General features: G+C 36.7%; 2 protein-coding genes across 2 annotated transcripts; both read right to left on the bottom strand.

Annotated features, from left to right (window-relative positions):
- Positions 1-507: 507 nt before the first annotated feature.
- Positions 508-1,497, bottom strand: LOC142336114 (uncharacterized). Its single transcript, XM_075384708.1, has one exon. It carries the CDS (start codon positions 1,495-1,497, stop codon positions 508-510), a length of 990 nt encoding a protein of 329 aa, XP_075240823.1.
- A 1,791-nt stretch (positions 1,498-3,288) lies between these two features.
- LOC142336044 (uncharacterized) lies at positions 3,289-4,656 on the bottom strand. Its single transcript, XM_075384578.1, has 2 exons — positions 4,558-4,656; positions 3,289-3,768 (listed from the first exon to the last, which is right to left on the bottom strand). Exons 1-2 carry the CDS (start codon positions 4,654-4,656, stop codon positions 3,289-3,291), a joined length of 579 nt encoding a protein of 192 aa, XP_075240693.1.
- Between the last annotated feature and the right edge of the window lie 15,542 nt (positions 4,657-20,198).

The raw sequence follows: 20,198 nt of genomic DNA, 5'->3' as shown, positions 1-20,198 counted from the left end.
AGAAAGGGGCAAGCAGAGCAGACGATCTTTCTTTGACAAAGGCCTGTGTTGTTTCATGTCTTTGATAGCGTCTTTGAAGAACTTCTCTTGCGATTTTCTGAAGAGATAAATTCGGGCTTCGTTAATGTCGCCGAGTTCTAGTTTGCCTCTTTGTTTCGATCTGAGATTCTTTATGAACCATATGACAAAAGCCATAGAGCGCAATAACTTCGTCCACTTTGAGAATCTGCTGACGTCGATAATACAGTCATCGTTCGATGTTTCCATTGTGACTTTTGTCGCCTCCGTGTTACCCAAGGAGTTCCTCCAATGGCTTTCGTGATCACTTAGGAAAGCTGGAGGCGTTAACTACAACTTATTGACATCACAGGCTGGTATTCCTGGGGAGACATGGTCTGCTGGGTTGACTTTTCCGCTGATATGCTGCCACTTGGAGACGTTTGTATTGTTGCGGATCTCTTGTACTCTGTTCGCAATAAAAGTATTCAATTTGTCTTTGCTTTTGATTCAGGCAAGGACAGCTTCATTGTCGCTCCAAAAGTGTCTCGAGGTAGGTGGTATTGTTAGCTGCTTGGAAACAAATTGCATTAATCTACATCCTAGCATGGCTGCTTGCAACTCAAGTTTCGGGATACTGATTTGCTTTAGTGGTGCAACTTTAGCTCTAGCTATGACAAAACCAGTTGAAATGGTGTTAGCTGATTGAGATCTGATGTATATGACTGCTCCATAAGCCAGCTGTGAGGCATCACAGAGGCAATGTAACTGGTTTATCGGAGATGATTCGTTCGGAGAAACAAAACATTGTGGCATTGATATTTCTGGCACATTTAGATATTGCTCTATCCAAGTTTTTATTGATTTCTGTTTCTCATCTGACAGGAGACTCTCCCATGCAAGTCCTTCTTTCCAAGTACCCTGCAAGATGATTTTGAGTGTAATCAATAATGGGGCAACGATTCCCAATGGACCGAGCAAGCAGGCAATTAAGGAAAGGAGCTTTCTGAGTGTGTAGTCCGTTTTGTCTTCCTGAACTTTGGCAAGCTTCTGGTGGAAGAAAGTATCATTAACCGTATTCCACATTACGCCTAAGACACGATGTTCGTCTTTTTCATTGTCACAATGTTCTTTGGGTAATTTGCTTAGACATTGAACAGAGTTTGAGACAAACTTAGTTAGACTGAAACCTCCTTTAGAGAGTGTTTGTCGCAAGTCTTGAACTGCAGTTTCAGCTTTCTGTTCACTGACGAACGAATGTACAAAGTCATTCATGTAGAAACTGTTGAATATTAGATCTTTTGTAGCGGTGTTTCCGAAGTCTTTTGCTGTTTCTTGGAGGACAAATATTGCTGTAGTTGGTGAACATCTGGCTCCAAAGATGAGTCGCGTGTACTGGAACTGCTGTATGGAGTTCTTTGACGGCCAAAGAATACGGAGACAAGACTGATCTTCTGTTTGTATGCAAATTTGCATAAACATGGCCTCTATGTCTGCCATTACTGCAACAGAATCCTGGCGAAAGCGAAGTAGTGAGCCAACCAGGTTGTTGAGAAGGTCGGGGCCTGAGAGAAGGTTTTTGTTTAGCGACTGCTTCTTAAAAACAGATGCGGCGTTTGCAACGCGCCTGATTTTCCCAGGTCTGTTGGGATTCGTGACAGGGTGATGGGGAAGGTACCAAATCTTCTCTGGTGCTGGATTTGAGAATGTAACTGATTTGACATAACCTTTCTCCAAATCTGTTTTCAAAGTTTTCCCATACAAATGTTTCAACACAAAATCTTTGTTTAGTCGGCGCTATAGGCTGTCAAGCTGTGCTTTGGCAACCGGATAGTTGTTTTCCAATTTACTGTCCTGTTTCCAAAGTAAACCAATTTCATACCTGTCTCCGATATGGTGGATTGTATCTTGTAATAATTGAATTGCTTTTTTACTTTCAGTTGAAGTATCTGCAGTTTCTTCAAATTCGGTTCCTGTGCTCTCGATTTTCCAGAAACTGGTCACACATTCACTGAAATGTCTTTCAGTATCAACAGTTAAATTTGTGAGCGCATGGTCAAAGGCTCTATATCTATGTGATAGGAAGTTTGTTTCCTGCAGGAATGGCTCGGTTTTTTGCTTAATTGGGCCTGTAATTGTCCAACCGAGAAGATTGCGTAAAGCAAAGGGGCTTCCTCAGGCTCCTTGAAGGAACTCGCATTCCAGAATGTACTGGGTAGCGTCAATACCTAAAAGTATCTGTATCTTGTTATCACTAAGTTTAGGAAAATGTATATGTTGAAGGTGAGGGTAGGATGAACATGCTTCGTTCAAATCGTTCACAGGTGCATCGTTGAAAGTCCAATTTCCCACTGCATGGACATTGTTTAAACGGAAGAGTGGTTGATCGCTATTGAGCTTTCCAATGTCCAAGCGAACAAGATTTGCGTGCATGACGGATTCGTCAAATGCGTGCGACACATTCAGATCAAAGTCTGAAATTTTTGGAGCCCCTACCTTGTCGGCAGTAGTGTTGAGGACGTATGAAATGGTGCTACCGTTGTCCAGAATGGCATAACAATTATGTCTGTTATTATCATTTCCGAAAAGGGTGACAGGTATCACCTGTAGTTGATTTCTTGTTCTTGGTGGAAAACCAGGATTGTAAACCTGGGTTGGATTGTCATTGCTTTTGTCCTGTTGGTCCAATGGTTCACACATTGGGAGATCAATTTCTGTCAAGTTTGTAGATTCGGGTGCCTTTTGTCTGTCTGTGTGGAGAAGGCTGTGGTGTTTGCCATTGCAATGGCGACAGAAAATTTTTGACGTGCAGTTTTTGGCTGCGTGACTGGTACTTAGGCAATTGAAGCACAAAGAGTTCTTTTTTGCTTCGCTATTGCGTCTGCTGACATCGAGACTGAGAAAATGCGGACACTTGCCAATGTAGTGATCTTGATGATCAAGCGGGCATTTTGTTCTGCCCCTATTTGCGGTTGCATTTCTCATAGGCTGCTTTGAACCAGAGAAAGAAGAGCTTCCTTTCGTGTTGTTGTTACTGTTTGCCATCCATTGCTGAGGCTTTGCATTATCGATGTTTCTATTTGCTCTACTGTTATTTTCAAAGCTTTTATTGCTGGGGTTAGAGCTTTTACTTCCGGGGAAATTCTGTTTCCAGTTTGTACGATTTTAGTTCTTATTCCGATTGTTGAAGGATTTTGAACCCTGTGATTGGTTTTGTTGACTTGAATGGTTGTTAGTGGTTGATAAAAATGCGTCTTGTAATTATTCTAAGGCTCTAGATTGCCGATCGATTCAATCGGAAAGCTCTGTGAGACCTGGATTTGTCCAGTCGTTGTCAACAACATGTTCGGTCCACTTCAACTTGATTGGGTTTGGTAGTTTATCTCGGGCTATCCTGAGCAAGTGCGTGGCATTTGGGTCGGCACTGAAGCCATGTGAGGCAAACGTCTGAACAACCTTTCTTAACAGCGAAGCGAAAGCTATTAAAGCTGAGTGGTCATTCATAGCCGGTCTTTGGAAAGCTTCTAGTTCTTTTGTTAAGGCACCGACAACGTTTTGCGGGTTTCCAAAGCGTCTGTTGAGCTCTTTAAGGGCGGAAGAGTAAAAATTTGGGTTGCAAAGAAAGCCGGAGATGAAATCCTTTGCCGGTCCAATGACTAAACTTTGCAAATAGCTCATTCTTTCAGTGTCAGTGATGTCTTCGTTGTTGTGGATGGTCGAAGAAAACATGCTGCTCCATTCGTTCCACTTCATTTGGTCTCCATCCAACTTCTGAATTCGGATGTCCAGCAGCTTTACTGAGCGGTGAATGTTCCGTTGACGATAGGGGTTGGAGTTTTGATTACCAAAGCTTTGGCTGCTTGGGTAAACAGGTCAACGAGGGGTTACGTTTGAGGGCTCAAAACTACCGTTTGCTAAGTTTGACCAACTATTTGGGCAATATGACTGAAATGGACCGGAATGGCTTGGCGTTGGGAAACGATTGCCGAAAGAATCTAGAACAGGTGTTCTATGGTCAGTTACGTTTTCAAAGAGGCCGGTGTTATTAATGGGCCTGGCAGAAAGGAAAGTATTTTTAGCCGGAGGGAGTGTTCCACTAAAAACTGGCAGTTGAATATTTGAAGCTGTAGACAATTGTGGGAACGCACAAGTTGCCCCAATAGAGCTCTGCGTAACAATTGTTGGATTGACAATCGGTTCTATTGGTTGAAGGGGCTGATGTTGATTGCTTGCTACGTTGTCAGAGTCTGTTTGTTCCAGTGCTGATGGCTGGAGACTATTTTGTACACAAGAACTGATGGCTCCATTAGAGTTTTCTTGCAAAACTCCCATGGCGGACTGCACTTGTCTATGGATAATAATCGGGTTGGATGTTGATTGCTGGTCTTCCAAATTATTGACTTGTCGCTGTCGGTTATCTTGCATTGGACAACTCCTGGAGACTCAGGTGCAGAGGGAACCGGTATCCGGTTACTGCGTGATGAAGCGGCGCTGCTTGGACGCGTTGAAGTATTTCTGAAGGAAAAATAATGCTTCTTTACAGTTTTGTGTGATTTCTACTTTTAGCTTTGTCAAACATGCTGCATCGTTGAGAGAGTCTTCAGCGTCCACATTTTCGGATTGTGTAAGCTGGTCGACAATCTCATCTAGCTGTGACATTGTTTTCTTGAATTCATCTTGTGTTACTGACACAACTTCGGGTTCCAGACCTGAGTGTAGTTGATATTCTAGCTACTGTTTGAGCTCTTTGACAATGTTTAGTTTTCAGTGAAACAATCTAACTGTTCCAACTATTGATGGCTTTCGACCTCCCATTTTCTTTATTGGACTGACTATCTGAACTTTAGAGGAAGTTGAAAGGTCAAATGGAGTGAATATAGGCCCCTTGGAGGTCACAACGAGTGATTTTTTGACTTTTTAACGGTCACTTAGAGGTCAGGTGAGATGACTTTTTGACCTTTTAGAGGTCACTGAGAGGTGAAGTGGTTTGACCTATTAGATTTCAAGTGGTTTGACCTAATAGCAGTCAAGTAGATCGACCTATTAGAGGTCAACAGGTTTGACCTATTAGAGGTCAAGTGGTTTGAACTGTTAGAGGTCAACAGATTTGACCTGTTAGAGGTCAACTGGTTTGACCTATTAGAGGTCAAGTGGTTTGACCTATTTGAGGTCAAGTGGTTTGACCTTATAGAGGTCAACTGGTTTCACCTATTAGAGGTCAAGTGATTCGATCTATTAGAGGTCAAGTGATTTGATCTATTAGAGGTCAAGTGGTGTGACCTATTAGAGGTCAACAGATTTGACCTATTAGAGGTCAACTGGTTTGACCTATTAGAGGTCAAGTGGTGTGACCTATTAGAGGTCAACAGATTTGACCTATTAGAGGTCAACTGGTTTGACTTATTAGAGGTCAAGTGGCGTGACCTATTAGAGGTCAAGTGGTTTGACCTATCAGAGGTCAAGTGGCTTGACCTCTTAGAGGTCAAGTGGTTTGACCTATTTGAGGTCAATTGATTTGATCTATTAGAGGTCAAGTGGTGTGACCTATTAGAGGTCAACAGATTTGACCTATTAGAGGTCAACTGGTTTGACCTATTAGAGGTCAAGTTGTTTGATCTATAAGAGGTCAAGTGGTTTGACCTATTAGAGGTCAAGTAGTGTGACTGTTTGACCTTTTAGAAGTCAAAGGGGGTGACTATTTGACATTTTAGAGGTCACTTAGAGGTCAAGTGGGTTAACCTTCTGACCTTTTAGAGGTCACTTATAGGTCAAATAGGCTGACTGTTTGACCTTTTAGCGGTCAAGTAGGGTGACTGGTTGACCTTTAGAAGTCAAGGGGTGTGACTATTTGACCTTTTAGATGTCACTTAGAGGTCAAGTAGGTTTAATTTTTGACCCTTTAGGGGTCACTTAGAGGTCAAGTGTGGTGACCGTTTGACATTTTAGAGGTCATTTAGAGGTGAGATAGTGATTTTTGGAATTCACTTGGAGATCTCTGGAGGAAAAGAGATGACTTTCGTAAGTCACTTGGGGGGTCCGTGGAGGACAGTTGGTGACTTTTGTAGGTCACTTGGGGGGTCGCTAGGGGACAATGGGTACCTTTCGTAGGTCACTCGGGGGGTCCCTGGAGGACAGTGGGTGACTTTTGTAGTTCACTTGAGGGGGTCGCTGGGGGACAATGGGTGACTTTTGTAGGTCACTTGGGGGTCCCTGTACGACAGTGGGTGACTTTTGTAGGTCATTTGGGTGGCGCTGGGGGACAACGGGTGACTTTTGAGGGTCACTTGGGGGGTCCCTGGAGGACAGTGGGTGACTTTTGTAGTTCACTTGGGGCTCGCTGGGGGACAATGGGTGACTTTTGTAGGTCACTTGGGGGTCCCTGGGGGACAATGGGTGACTTTCGTGGGTCACTTGGGGAGTCGCTGGGGGACAATGACTGACTTTTGTACGTCACTTGAGGTGTCCCTGGGGGACAATGAGTGACTTTTGTAGATCACTTGGGGTGTCCCTGGGGGACAATGGGTGACTTTTTTGGGTCACTTGGAGGTGTCACTGAAGGACAGATGCACTACAAGCTGGTTCTGCTGGCAGAACACTAGAGGCTGTTGGGTGCAGCTGCTGATGGCTCAGGTTGGCCTGAGTGGGCTGACTGGCGATTGGAGGGCAGTAGTGAGGGTCTACTGCAAGCTGGTTCTGCTGGCAGAACACTGGAGGCTGTTGGGCGCAGCTGCTGATGACTCAGGTTGGCCTGAGTGGGCTGGCTCTGCTGATGGCTCAGGTTGGCGTGAGTGGGCTGGCTGGCGATTGCAGGGCAGTAGTGAGGGTCTACTGCAAGCTGGTTCTGCTGGCAGAACACTAGAGGTTGATGGGTGCAGCTGCTGATGGCTCAGGTTGGGCTGAGTGGGCTGGCTGGCGATTGGAGGGCAGTAGTGAGGGTCTACTGCAAGCTGGTTCTGCTGGCAGAACACTGGAGGCTGTTGGGTGCAGCTGCTGTTGGCTCAGGTTGGCCTGAGTGGGCTGGCTGGCAATTGGAGGGCAGTAGTGAAAGTCTACTGCAAGCTGGTTCTGCTGGCAGAACATTGGAGGCTGTTGGGTGCAGCTGCTGATGGCTCAGGTTGGCCTGAGTGGGCTGACTGGCGATTGGAGGGCAGTAGTGAGGTTCTACTGCAAGCTGGTTTTGCTGGCAGAACACTGGAGGCTGTTGGGTGCAGCTGCTGATGGCTCAGGTTGGCCTGAGTGGGCTGGCTGGATCCTCTTCATCATGCTTGTCAATAAAATCTTTGCAAAATTTTTCAGCGGACCCGAATTTTTTTTTAATGTAACAACTCAAAATATACGCACACGACTATAATAAATGCTTTGATGTTCGATATATGCTAGTTGTTGATTATTTCAATGAGCAGTACAACTATTACTGTACAATTCCCGAAAATGAAAACCCAAGTAGGAAAAAGTGGTGTTCTAGGGGATAGGTATTACCTGAAGTTAGTCACGAAAATGTTAATGCGGACTCTTCATAGTTTCACAAATTTTATGCATTTCTTATCTGTGAGACGCTTCCCTTTGCTCGTCAGACTTGACTTCCCATCTCCTGTTGTTTCTGCTGCCTCTGCTTCTCCATTTCATAGAGACTATCTCACCACAACCCAATCACATTAAACCAATGTCAACCATTGAGGGCCAAACACTTCGGATTGTAGAGCACGCTTCCGTTCAATATGTCGTGTTAGTGGTAATTATTTCCAAAAGCGCCAAAAATGATAAGGCTTGATCCCGCATTGATAAAGGTTATCTTCAAGGTTTCAATTCCCATAGTTTCTCTTGTTTGGTTCATTTATACATCAATAACATCTTTTTACATTTTACGGTTACAGTCGACTTCTCATTCTCTTACAATTTTGGGTTATAAAGTCATAACAATCAACCTTACAATTGCGGCAAAGTAATCGAAGTTAATGTGAGGCATTAACACCCCCTGTCAGCGACCCAAGTCCGTCTGGCCCATACCTGTCTTGGGTCGCGGACTTCATCCCGGGTCTCAATTCTGTTGACAAAGAATACTGGTGTTGAAGATTTCACAATGCGCTGCAAGTTATATGTGGAGAACTTTACAAGCTTTGCCAAGATCCACCAACATTGGATTCACCTGTAATAGTGCCTCTCAAGAGTGGCACTTTTATGCGTTCTATTTTCTCAACGTTTTCTTTGGTTACTACTACCATAATATGGTCCTAACAACTATCTTTTCATACTCATATAGATTTGGATTTAAACGTTGAATTCAACAAAATTGACTGAGTTTCCATTTCTATTTCTATGTCCAACTGCATCCATTGCTTCTCTAGTACTTGTATTTTGAAAAGCGGTTTTATGTTGTCTGAGTATTATTCACATCTCGGAATAACCGTTTGTTAAACTACAAACTTGACACTTCGCTCCTCGTGCAATACATTTCTCTTTATGGCCTGGGGACTATGCTAAAATGATTTTCTGGCTCTGTGATGCGAACGAGCACGAATGAATTTAATTTGGGATTGAAAATTTTTTATTGCCATATTTTGACGCGAGGCAGTACTATAAAAATTATTAGCGTTTTTTGTCAAAGCAAGGGTGTGGTTGTGTGCTTGAATATGGTGTTGATTCCTCATATCCAATTCCATATTGATTGCCAGTTTAGGAGTTTTCTATGGTTTAACATTTTTCTGGAGTAGTTCGTTTTGGATGTCAGGGTCAGTCAGGTTTGTTATAATTTTTCTCTGATGAGCGGTCTCTCTTTGTTCTCAAAGTTAAATTTTTAAACTATCTGCATAGGTTTTCGCTAAAAGTTGTCCAAGATCTTCCTCTTTAGTTAGTCTGTGATTAGAAGAAACGGTCTATGAAACGTGATACTTCTCGGCCGAATAAAGGCTTCCACTATTAACTTTGCTTCTAACTTACTTTTTACAAAAGAAATAACGTCTGCTTTCTCTCCCGAAACTCAAATACGCCAACAATGATTTTAATTCGTAAGTGCCCAAGGCTTGTTGCAACAGAAAACCCGTACTCTGACACAATTCGTTGACATATGTCATGCCAATTCATCTTTTGTTATTTCGTTTCTGGCATTTTTTTCTGAAATCGCTGACTATCCTGATGTCGTCTCATCAAAGAGGGGTTCAAAAGACGATTGCATACTTTTGGGTTTTAAGCCAAGCAATGTGTCTAGTATAAATTTTGCTTTTGCTAATACAGCGACCTTGAATAAAGATATAAAGATATCCAGCCTAGAGAGGGATCTCGCGCAGAATTTTCCGAGAAAGAACCAACCCCTAGCGAATTCGTTTATATATCAATGAATGCACTATTTCGTTGAAGAAATTTTATTCACTGTGTTTAACGGAGCTTAAACTCATACATAACTTTTGTTAGCAAGTTTTGCCGGAAATAATTGCAATCGCATTGAATTTGTTTTCACTAGAATATTGTATGGGGAAAATGCAGAGCGAGATAAAGATTTTTATTGAAAATCTGAACAAGATGCGCAGAACAAGTTAAAAAATTTGCCTTATTTACTGAATTAATTTGTCTGAGCAGATAATTAGATCAGCAAATCGGTGGTTCCTTTTTGGAGTTTTCTGAGCATCTACGGTTTTCTTGAGTAGATCGTTTTGGACTTCAGGGTCAGTCAATTTTGTTATAATTTAACTCTGATGAGTAGTCGAAGATCTTATTTTTTAGTTATTTTGTGATTAGAACAACGTGTCAATAAAAAAAACGTGATATTTTTTGGTCGAAAAAAGGCTTCCAATACTAACTTCTACTTCTAACTTACTACTAACAATTGAAATGACGTCTGTTTTCTCACTCGAAACTCATATACGCCGACTATGATTTTGATTCGCGAGTGACCAAGGCTTGTTGCCATACAAAAACCGTACTCCGACAATTCGTTGACGTATTTCATGCCAATTCATCTTTTGTTATTTCGTTTCTAGCAACTTTTCTGAAATCGCTGACTATCCTGATGTCGTCTCGTCATAGAGAGGTTCAAAAGACGATTGCATACTTTTGGGTTTTAAGCCAAGCAATGTGTCTAGTATAAAATTTGCTTTTGCTAATACAGCGACCTTGAATAAAGATATAAAGATATCCAGCCGAGAGAAGGATCTCGCGCAAAATTTTCCGAGAAGGAACCAACCCCTAGAGAATTCGTTTAATTTTCAATGACTGCACTATTTCGTTCAAGAAATTTTATTCACTGTATTTAACGCAGCTTAAACTCTACATAACTTTTGTTAGCAAGTTTTGCCGGAAAGAATTGGAATTGGATTGAATTTGTTTTCACTAGAATTTTGTATGGGGGAAACGCAGAGCGAGATAAAGATTTTGATTGAAAATCTGAACAGGATGCGCACAACAAGGTAAAAAATCTGCCTGATTTACAGAATTAACTTGTCTGAGCAGAAATTATCTCAGCATACGGGAAGTAACTTCATTTAAAGAGTAGAAATGATACGTGAAATAAATCTAAATGCGCTGAATATGACATCAAATGAGATTTTACAGAAATGATTTATGAAGATTCGTGTATGACAAGACCAATAGGAGAGTCAAAATGCTTTTTTTCCTGTGAGAGCGAACAGCCTCATTTTCAATGTAATAAAAATACTAAGACAGTGAATAAATTAATTTTGAAAAAGGCTTGAGTCAGAATAATTTACACCGTCACTTGAAATGACGGTAAAGGACATAAAAATTGTGAAATAAGAATAGTTTTCAAGTCAATTACATTCAATGAGCTGAAGATCATTTGCGTTTCGAAACGTCTAGGATCTTTTAAGAAACCTGTCAGGGGAATGGGAAAATTAGTATAGACCTGTCGTAGGTCAGTAATTGTTTATAGGCTAACGACCAGGTTTGCATCAAACAAAACGTGCAACTGCATTCTAAAATCAGTATTGTCTGAAATTTTTTGATTCAAGGACAACCTCAAAAAATTATTTTTAGTTCATACTATATGGATCCTCAATTTGCGCAAAAAACGTATTTGAAAAAGCCAACAGTATCCAATTTAGGAGGACTGCAAAATTTTTTCAAATACTGTAGGAACTGGTTGGTTGAATGGCTTCCGTTGATGAACATTCGGTGATATCTGTTTTTGTAATAACGCCTTTCAAGATACATTAACTGCTTTTGTTCAGTGTTGTGGCATGCTAGTGAGTGTTAGTGAGTGTTCGTCATTAGCCTTCTAAAAACTATGCAGAAGATCACACGTTTTTTTAAAAAAAATGTTTCTATCAATTTTATTTTGATTTTTGTTGATATCAGTAATAATGCCATTGATCCCACTAAAAACATCCTTATTATAAAATGTTTGTTAACATATTTCAAGGTACTTTATTATGCTCATTTTTTGAATTTTACTATTAAGAAAATTATTAATATACAAATTTTAATTTTTGTATAATTAATGTTATTAAACTTATAATATCATTATATTTATTTTCATCTTTATTATTATTGTTTAAGATTGTTAATGTTCTTAATATTTTGCTCACTATTTTTATTTTTACTATTATTAATTATTGTTTATTATTGTTTTTTATTTTAAGTGTTGATAGTTTGCTTACTATTATTATTGTTACTATTATTATTCTTATTTTCGTTATTACTTTTTTAAACTATTGTTCATATTACTGTTTTATGTTTACGCAAAATTCAATATCTTACAAATAATATTTCTTAGACTTGGTACCCTTAGATTTTGGTCATATTGTTATCGGGAAACTTTTTTCCGATAAACTTCAATTGCTGAGATAATATAATAAAAATAATTTGTTCCTGCGTAATCACAGCGGAACAGCATAAAGCCACAGCGGCCTGTTCTCAGCTGCCCTTTTTTTATTATTCCCCACATTTCAGACTGTTCTTTTTATGATCAACATTGCTCTTTTTTGGCGACTATGGCCACTTTTTTGCGTCTGAAATTTTCACGTGGTACCATCATTGCAGCCAACATTGGTCAGGCTACGATCAAACTGAAGCTATAGTTAAGTATGAGCTCATCCTTACACAGACAGCTTCACTGAGGCAGGGGATTGATCTCTCGATAATTGGTGTCTGTATCACACACCTGACCTCTCGGCTATCACGCCACGAGATGAGATTCTTACATGCAGCTGAACTATACAGAGCTGGAAGAAAGTAACTTTACATAGGTAACGCATTTGAAACGCCAATTTGTGTAGCTGTCTCAAATAGTTTTTTGAATATTTTTTTATTTTAAAGAAATTTGTATACGATTAATATTATTATTTTTATTATTATTTTATTATTAATATTATTATTGTTTTTTTTAATTAATTTATATTTTATTATTTTCTTATCTTTTTTGCTAATTTTATGATTATTTTCTTACTTTTATTATTATTATTATTGCAAGTGTTAATTGTTTTCAGAATTACTTTTTTAGCATTCTCTATATTTCTATTTTAGGTTTCAGCACTTTTCAAATTCTTGAAATTTTTTTTTCATAGAGTGTGTACGGTTAGATTATAGTCATTCACATTGACATCGGGTAAACTTTTTTTCACTAAACTACAATTGCTGTGATGAGACTGTGATTGCATACAGCTGAACTATACGAAGCCAAAAAAAAACGGTAATTTTGAAAAAAAGCTCTTTTGAGAGGCTAACTAGTGTAACAGTTTCATATAACTGGAATTTATTATTCCTGGTGAAATTCGGAGTAGTAATCTAGACGCTGAGTTCTTTTTGCGTTTTTTTCTTTGCCTGCTTTTTAGGAGGTCTTCATAAGTATGATTTACAAAAACGTGGCTGCAAATTTACTGATGCCCTACCGTGGTTTGTAAAAATGACAAATATCAGTTCACTGAATTACTGATAAAGTACAAATTGCACAAAAAAAGCGCTCCACAAAATCACTTGGGAAAAGAACATTAAGACAGATCTGCAAACAGCCTGTATCCCAATTTTGCTTGCCACAAAATAAAAACTATTATCAGCATAAAAGCGATACCCTACACTGAACTGTTCAAAAATAATATCAAGCTGTATATAGGTAGCAGTGAAGGGGACGCAAAACTGAACAATGAGGTATACCTTTTTTTGTACTTTTCAAACAGTATGTTTACTCAAAGCCTTCAGTGAGCGGCCAGATAAGTTACATTTAATGAAAATTTATTCTCCAATTGAAGCAAAATGAGAATGAAAAATGAAATGATCGTTAATTTTAAATGCCACCTGATTATCTAGATAAAAGTGAATTGATTTCCACTTTAAGCTGAGGAAGAGAGCCTTTTTGTTCCAACCCATGTTGAGGGCGAAGTAACTATACACTCAAATGGTTTTTTTGTTCAGTCAATTTTGGCCAATCGATATATTAATCGTAGAGAGTTGAGACTGGTATCACTAGAAAGCTTGTCTTACTATTTTGCTCACTATTTTTATTTTTACTATTATTAATTATTGTTTATTATTGTTTTTTTTGTAAATGTTGATAAATTGCTTACTATTATTATTTTTACTATTATTATTTTTTTTTCGTTATTATTTTTTTAAACTATTATTCATATTACTGTTTTATGTTGACGCAAATTTCAATGCCTCAAAAATGAAATTTCTTAGACTTGGTACCCTTAGATTTTGGTCATATTGTTATCGGGAAACTTTTTTCCGATAAACTTCAATTGCTGATATGAAATTCTTACATGCAGTTGAACTATACAGAGCTCGAAAAAAGTAATTTTACATAGATAACGCATTTGAAACGCCAACTTGTGTAGCTGTCTCATATAGTTTTTTTTAAAATATTTTATTATTTTAAATAATTTTTATATACGATTAATATTATTATTCTTACTGTTATTTTATTTATTATTAATATTATTATTGTTTTTTATTATTTAATTCATCTTTTTTTTATTTTCTTATCTTTTTTGCTAATTTTATTATTATTTTGCTTACTTTTATTATTATTATTATTATTATTATTATTATTATTATTATTATTATTATTATTATTATTATTATTATTATTATTATTATTATTATTATTATTATTATTACAATTGTTAATTGCTTTCATAATTACTTTTCTAGTTTTCTTTATATTTCTATTTTAGGTTTTCGCATTTTTCAAATTCTCAAAATTTTTTTTCCATAGAGTGTGTACGGTTAGATTTTAGTCATTCATATTGACATCGGGTAAACTTTTTTTCATTAAACTACAATTGCTGTGATGAGACTGTGATTGCATACAGCTGATCTATACGAAGCCAAAAAAACGGTAATTTTAAAAAAAAAGCTCTTTTGAGAGGCTAACTGGTGTAGCAGTTTCATTTAACTGGAAGTTATTATTCCTGGTGAAAGTCGGAGAAGTAATCTAGACGCTGAACTCATCATGCGCTTTTTTGTTTGCCTGATATTTAGGAGGTCTTCGGCAGTACGATTTACAAAAACGTGGCTGCAAAATTACCAATGCCCTGACGTGGTTTGTAAAAATGGCGAATATTAGTTCACTGAATTACTGATAAAGTACAAATTGCACAATAATGTTAACATTTTGAGCAAACAGAACCAGTGTATTTGAAGAAGAGCAGCTGTTATGCATGTCCAAACTTAAAACCTTTAAAATTTATGGCGATTATTCGGTCAAAACGTACCATATTCTTGCAAGGAACATTTTTCTAATCAAACAAACACAAACGCCGTTTTTTCTCTGTTCTATATTTGCTTCGCTCCACAAAATCACTTGGGAAAAGAATATTAAGACAGATCTGCAAGCAGCCTGTGTCCCACTTTTGCTGGCCACAAAATAAAAACTATTATCAGCATAAAAGCGATACCCTACACTGAACTGTTCAAAAATAATTTCAAGCGGTATATAGGTAACAGTGGAGGGGAAGCAAAACTGAACAATGAGGTATACCATTTTTTGTACTTTTCAAACAGTATCTTTACTCAAAGCCTTCAGTGACCGGCCAGATAAGTTAAATTTGATGAAAACTTATTCTCCAATTGAAGCAAAATGAGAATGAGAAAAGAAATAATCAATAATGTTAAATGCCACCTGAATATCAAGATTAAAGTGAATTAATTTCCACTTTAAGCTGAGGAAGAGAGCCTTTTTGTTCCGACCCATGTTGAGGGCGAAGGAACTATACACTCAAATGGTTTTTTTGTTCAGTCAATTTTGGCCGATCGATTTTTTCATCGTAGAGAGTTGAAACTGGTATCACTAGCAAGCTTGTCCAGCGTAGAATATGGAATTAAAAAGTTTTAAATTTTGTTTTTTACAGGGATTTATCGAGGTTTAAATTTTGAGAAAACAGAGTGAATTCCAGAATTTAGCTAAAAATTGTCAATTTCGTTAGAAAGTGTTGTTGATTTTTATTTGTAAAGACAAAAGCGACAAAATTTTTTATTGTAGGGTATTTTAAATAAATTTTTTGTCAAAAATCTTTCTAAATATTTCAAAATTAAGAATTTTTTATCAAAAACAGCGTGAAATAAGTTCCTTTAGTCTAGTGTGATTATTTTTACAGGAAGTACAGACCCAAACACTACTAACACAATCTTATTAGACTCAAAATGAGGCTTTCTCCGCTTGAAATTCCGTTGACAGTGCTCTGTAATTAAAACTTTGCCGTTTTTGCTAAAAATTATTCGTTGATTATCAAAAACGCAGCATCTATTTTTGAGTTTTTAACTAACAAAACATCAATACCTAGAACAATAAAAAAAATTAAGTGATCCTTATAGAAAACATTATCAGCAGGGCTGGTTTTGGACCAATCATGGGCTGCTATAATCCAAAATTAATTCGGTTTGTAATCAGTTGGTCTTTTTTTTTAAAAAAAATTGATCTTCTCTACATTAATTAAATAACAGAGCATTTCAAACCAAAGCTCACTAACTATAGGTCCAAATGGATTTCTAAATAACTCCACATTGCTATATCTATTTGATTACATGAAAGCTTATGGTTGTTTCGACTTTTAAAATATTTGATTTTTATATAAATATTGGTTTATTGAAATTTGCCTCTATTTTTCTCCTAATTTAGTCAACTTTTAGCTTATCGTCAGCAAGAAAGAATACTTCTTTTTCTATTGAAATCAAGTTCAATCATTATTGTGGTTTTATGCTTTAAGTTATGTTTTTCTTGCTTTGATATTGCTAGATTTCACATTTTAAAAAAAAATTGTCACATTGATTGTCCATTTTTCAATTTTTCTAGTTTTGTCACATTATCACGTTATTGAAAATTCGTATATCACATTATTGATTTCAAAATAAGACACCATTGATAATCCGTGAACATATACAGTATGATTTAAACGGCTTCGACACTACTTTCTCGAAGAATTTAATTTTATTTTTCAAATTTTGTCTTTAACTGTCCTTTTGACTTTGTCTTTTTAGTCGTATGAAAATTCCAGTACAAGAACTCGATATCATTGGGTTCTGATGAAAAATAGATAATCCAGTTTTCTGGTATTGGTAGATGGCTGAGGGCTTTCATGACTCTGAAAAAAAAGTTTTATAAACTAAAAAGAGACACTTTGTAATTCGCAACTTTGCTCCTTTTATTGTCTGTTTGTTATCTTATCTAGTTAATTACGAAAAAATATGAAAATTGTGTTGTCAAAGGAAGGTTTCAAGGGGTATTCGTGTCACAGAATCTAATGTTTTTAAAGAATTCGTCGACTTTACTGGCTTCGACACGGAAAAAAAGTAAATTAGTTTTTGATTTTTGTCACATTGGTCGTTCTTTTTGTAGACATAAGACATATTCTGGATAATTGCATTTCTCAGGGGCTTGCTTTGGAAGAATAAACGAACCTATTTAATTATTTCATTGTGTAATTAATAGCGTTCATGTCTTTGGAAATATTTTTTTCGAAAAAAAGTTAAAGTGTTACTTAATTTTGCATTTTTTTTCATTTTAATTTAATTGTTACCTAACTTCTTTAATAAAAGATTACATAATACATTATCGGTGCTCGCAGAAAGTGGCAATTGAATCATTTGATGGCCATAATATGGCTTTACGGTTTCGAAAGCGTTTTCTGCCAAGTTTCAATTGATTTTTTGTTGGGCGTCTATTTCTTGTTCTTTTTGTAACCGCATAAAAAACGAAAAACAGCAGTTTTTAATTCCTTTTAAAGAAGAATTGGTAATCGTACAGTTATGGGTTATTTTAGTTTATTTGTAATGGTTTTCATTACTTTGAATTTAATTGTTTCAAAAAAAATAAGCGAAATTTACAACTTTACTGTTTTTGTTCTTTATTGTTTAATTGTTACCAAGCCTTTTTCAAAAAATTTGAATTGTAATTTTTTTAAAACGGACATGAATATTTTGATCTAATTATTTTTTGTTGTTGTTGTTTGATTTTGCTGTTCGTCTTGACTCGCTTTCTTATTATTTGCACATCTCATCAATCTAATGCACCATTATTCACTACACCACTGAGTTATTTGCTTTGGAGGCTATCGTTTCGTTCATACACCAATTTTTTTAAAAAATACTTTAATTTTTGGGTTTTTCTATATTCTTCATTTGGTTGACAATCATGCCAAAATTGTGGATGAGCGGGGTCGGAACCTTATGTGCAATTGCACATTACCGAGTCGCCATGTTAACCTTTAGACGTGCTCTCTTACAAGCAATGTGTTGAAACTTTTGAAATTTGATGTGTTTGATTTTTGAAGTTACTGCGTTTTTCATATAGGAAGCAGGCGTCTGAAATATAGCGTCATAATAAAATTGAGCACCTCATCAAAATTTCTGTGAAATTCAGAATTGAGTTTCTTACGGAAATAACGTTCTGATTTTCTATTTTGTTGTTCCAGTTTGAAAAGTCCTTGAGCAACAGAAAGCAGCGGCGAGTTGCTATAAATTTTATTTCCAAACGCCGATTTGAGTTCATTATTTCCTCCTGCAGAGAGAAGTAGAAATCCTAGTTGTCTTAGGAGGAGTCGACGAAATTTGATCTCTGCAAAATAATAATTGCCGAGTATTATAATATTGTAATTGCAAAAACAACTGTAGAGTAGAGGTTGCAACACATATTACTGGGGAGCTCCGTTTTTTTGTCCTGCAAACACTATGATTACGCAAAACTTTTTATGACTTTTGATGACTCTTGATATGTGGATTTCAATAAAAATTTACACTCAAATTGAAGCAATGAGATAAAACAAAAGGACTAACGTCGGGCGAATTGCTCTCAAACCACAGGCGAGCGGTTGATTTCGTCAGTAGCTAGCTAAGGTTTTTTTTGAGGCTAGCTTTAGCTTGATTCGACTCTGCAACTTTTAGTTTTGTAGCCTTGTTAAAAAATAATTCAAATAAAAAACTGATAAATTTTGATGATTTTAAAATATTGCAAAATTTAAAAGAAAAACTTCAGGTTTCACTGTGAAATTGTTTAAAAGTATTTTTTTTCTCTGGAGTTATGTCATGTAACCCATCTGCGAGACTTGAAAAACTTCGTTGGCCACTAATGATCAATAAACTCAGAACAGGCAAAAATAATCAAAAATTTTGAAAGCAATTGCAAATATTAACAAAATCTTGCTAAAAATCAAGACAGTAAAATATTCAAAATCATCTCTTTGTCTCAAGACACTATCCGGTATCCCTATTTGAAGCTTTAAATAGTTTCAGTGGCTCATAAAGGTCCATAAATTTGGAACTTGATAATAACTTTCTAAAAATTTGAAAAATAAAATTAAATTTAATCAAAAAAATTGCTTCAGCGAGAGTTATTTAAAAAATTATAACCATTCCGTTAACTCTAGAAACTATTCAAAAGTTTATCATCAAACCTTGGAGGAGGTCCCTAGGACTCTGGTGCCGAAAAACGATAAAAAAATTCAAAAAGATGCAAATATTCAAAACTTGCAAATACTTTTTAAAATTCGCAGATATTAAAATCTTAAAAATTATTCCTTTACATCTAGAATCATTGCAGTAACCTAGCAATAAACCATAGGGGAGATTTTTTGGCTCCTGAAATACATAACTCTAAAAAATGACAAAAATTTTCTAAAAACTTGAAAGAAAACTTGCAAGTTTTACAAAAAGACAGCTAAGATTTGTGATAATAAAAGTTGAACACTAATGCATGGTCAAAAAAACTTTTTCCAGTATTTTATTATCAAACGCTAACAGAGATTGTCTCTTAGGCTGAAAAACATGATTAATGAAAATAAATGTCAAAAAAATTGAAAGAAAATAGCAATTTTTGTAAAATAAAAAGGCTAAAAATTCGTGGTGTTGACAAACATTTCATCACATTTAGAAACAACACAACAAACTATTGTCATACCCTAGAGGAATTTCCTCGGCTCTTGAGGCTGCAGAAACCTAAGAACCGATACAAAATTGTCAAAAATTTTTATCAAAAAGATTTGTCATATTAAAAAGTTGAAGGCTATTACATGGCAAATAATTTTTTTTTCAGTGACTTAATTTCAAGTATTTAAGGACGTTTCATGGCCGTTGCGACTGGAAAGACCTGAATAATGAAAAATAAATGTCAAAAACTGAAAAAAATTTTGCGTTTTGTCAAAAGAAAATGCTAATTTTCATGATGTTAAAATGTTGAAACCTAACCGCTAGCACTTGGAACTATGCAAAAACCTAATTTAAAACCCTAGAGGTTTTAAAACCCTTGTTTGATTCTTAGTTCTGAATGAACTCAAAAAATGACAAAAAATATCAAAACGCTCGAAAAAAATTGTGAAAATAAGTATAAAGTTGCGTGTTTCAATCGATCGGTTGCTCGAACGTAGCCACGGGGGGGGGGGGGGGGGGAGGGAGGGGGTGTTGCACTGGGGGCCGATGGGGAGGGAGGGGAGATGTGCGCAACAGTGGGTGGGAGGCAACAGCGCGGTGGTCGGGGGCAAAAGGCTTTAAGAGCACTTAATGCCAGCTGGGTGCTGCCTGTTTATGCCGATTTTGAGGACGAAATGTCAAAAGCGTCCGAGAAAAAATCGGCCAAGCGAAAAATCGCATGAAAAAGGCCTACAGGACTAATATAATTGCTACTTCGTTTGAGAGCAATTAAAAAGGACAAAGAATTGAAATGATCCTTAACGTTAAAGACATTTTAATTTGTCCTAAATTTTGTCGCAGAATTTTGATCTCTGCACAAAGTTTTCAACGAAAACTGCTGCATTAAGTTTCAT

Source organism: Convolutriloba macropyga, chromosome 1 (genome assembly GCF_964194025.1).
Source record: "Convolutriloba macropyga chromosome 1, txConMacr16.3, whole genome shotgun sequence".
NCBI classification, from domain to species: Eukaryota; Metazoa; Xenacoelomorpha; order Acoela; family Convolutidae; genus Convolutriloba; species Convolutriloba macropyga.
Note: the sequence above shows the minus strand (reverse complement) of the source record. Positions and strands in the feature narration are given on the sequence as shown.

What these genes read in the sequence shown, in the direction of transcription:
- LOC142336114 (XM_075384708.1), bottom strand. Translation starts at nt 1,497, where the DNA reads ATGGCAGACATAGAGGCCATGTTTATGCAAATTTGCATACAAACAGAA.
- LOC142336044 (XM_075384578.1), bottom strand. Translation starts at nt 4,656, where the DNA reads ATGTCACAGCTAGATGAGATTGTCGACCAGCTTACACAATCCGAAAAT. An exon ending in CATGTTTGACAAAGCTAAAA is followed by an intron (nt 3,769 to 4,557) that starts GTAGAAATCACA and finishes ATCCGAATTCAG; the next exon opens with AAGTTGGATGGAGACCAAAT.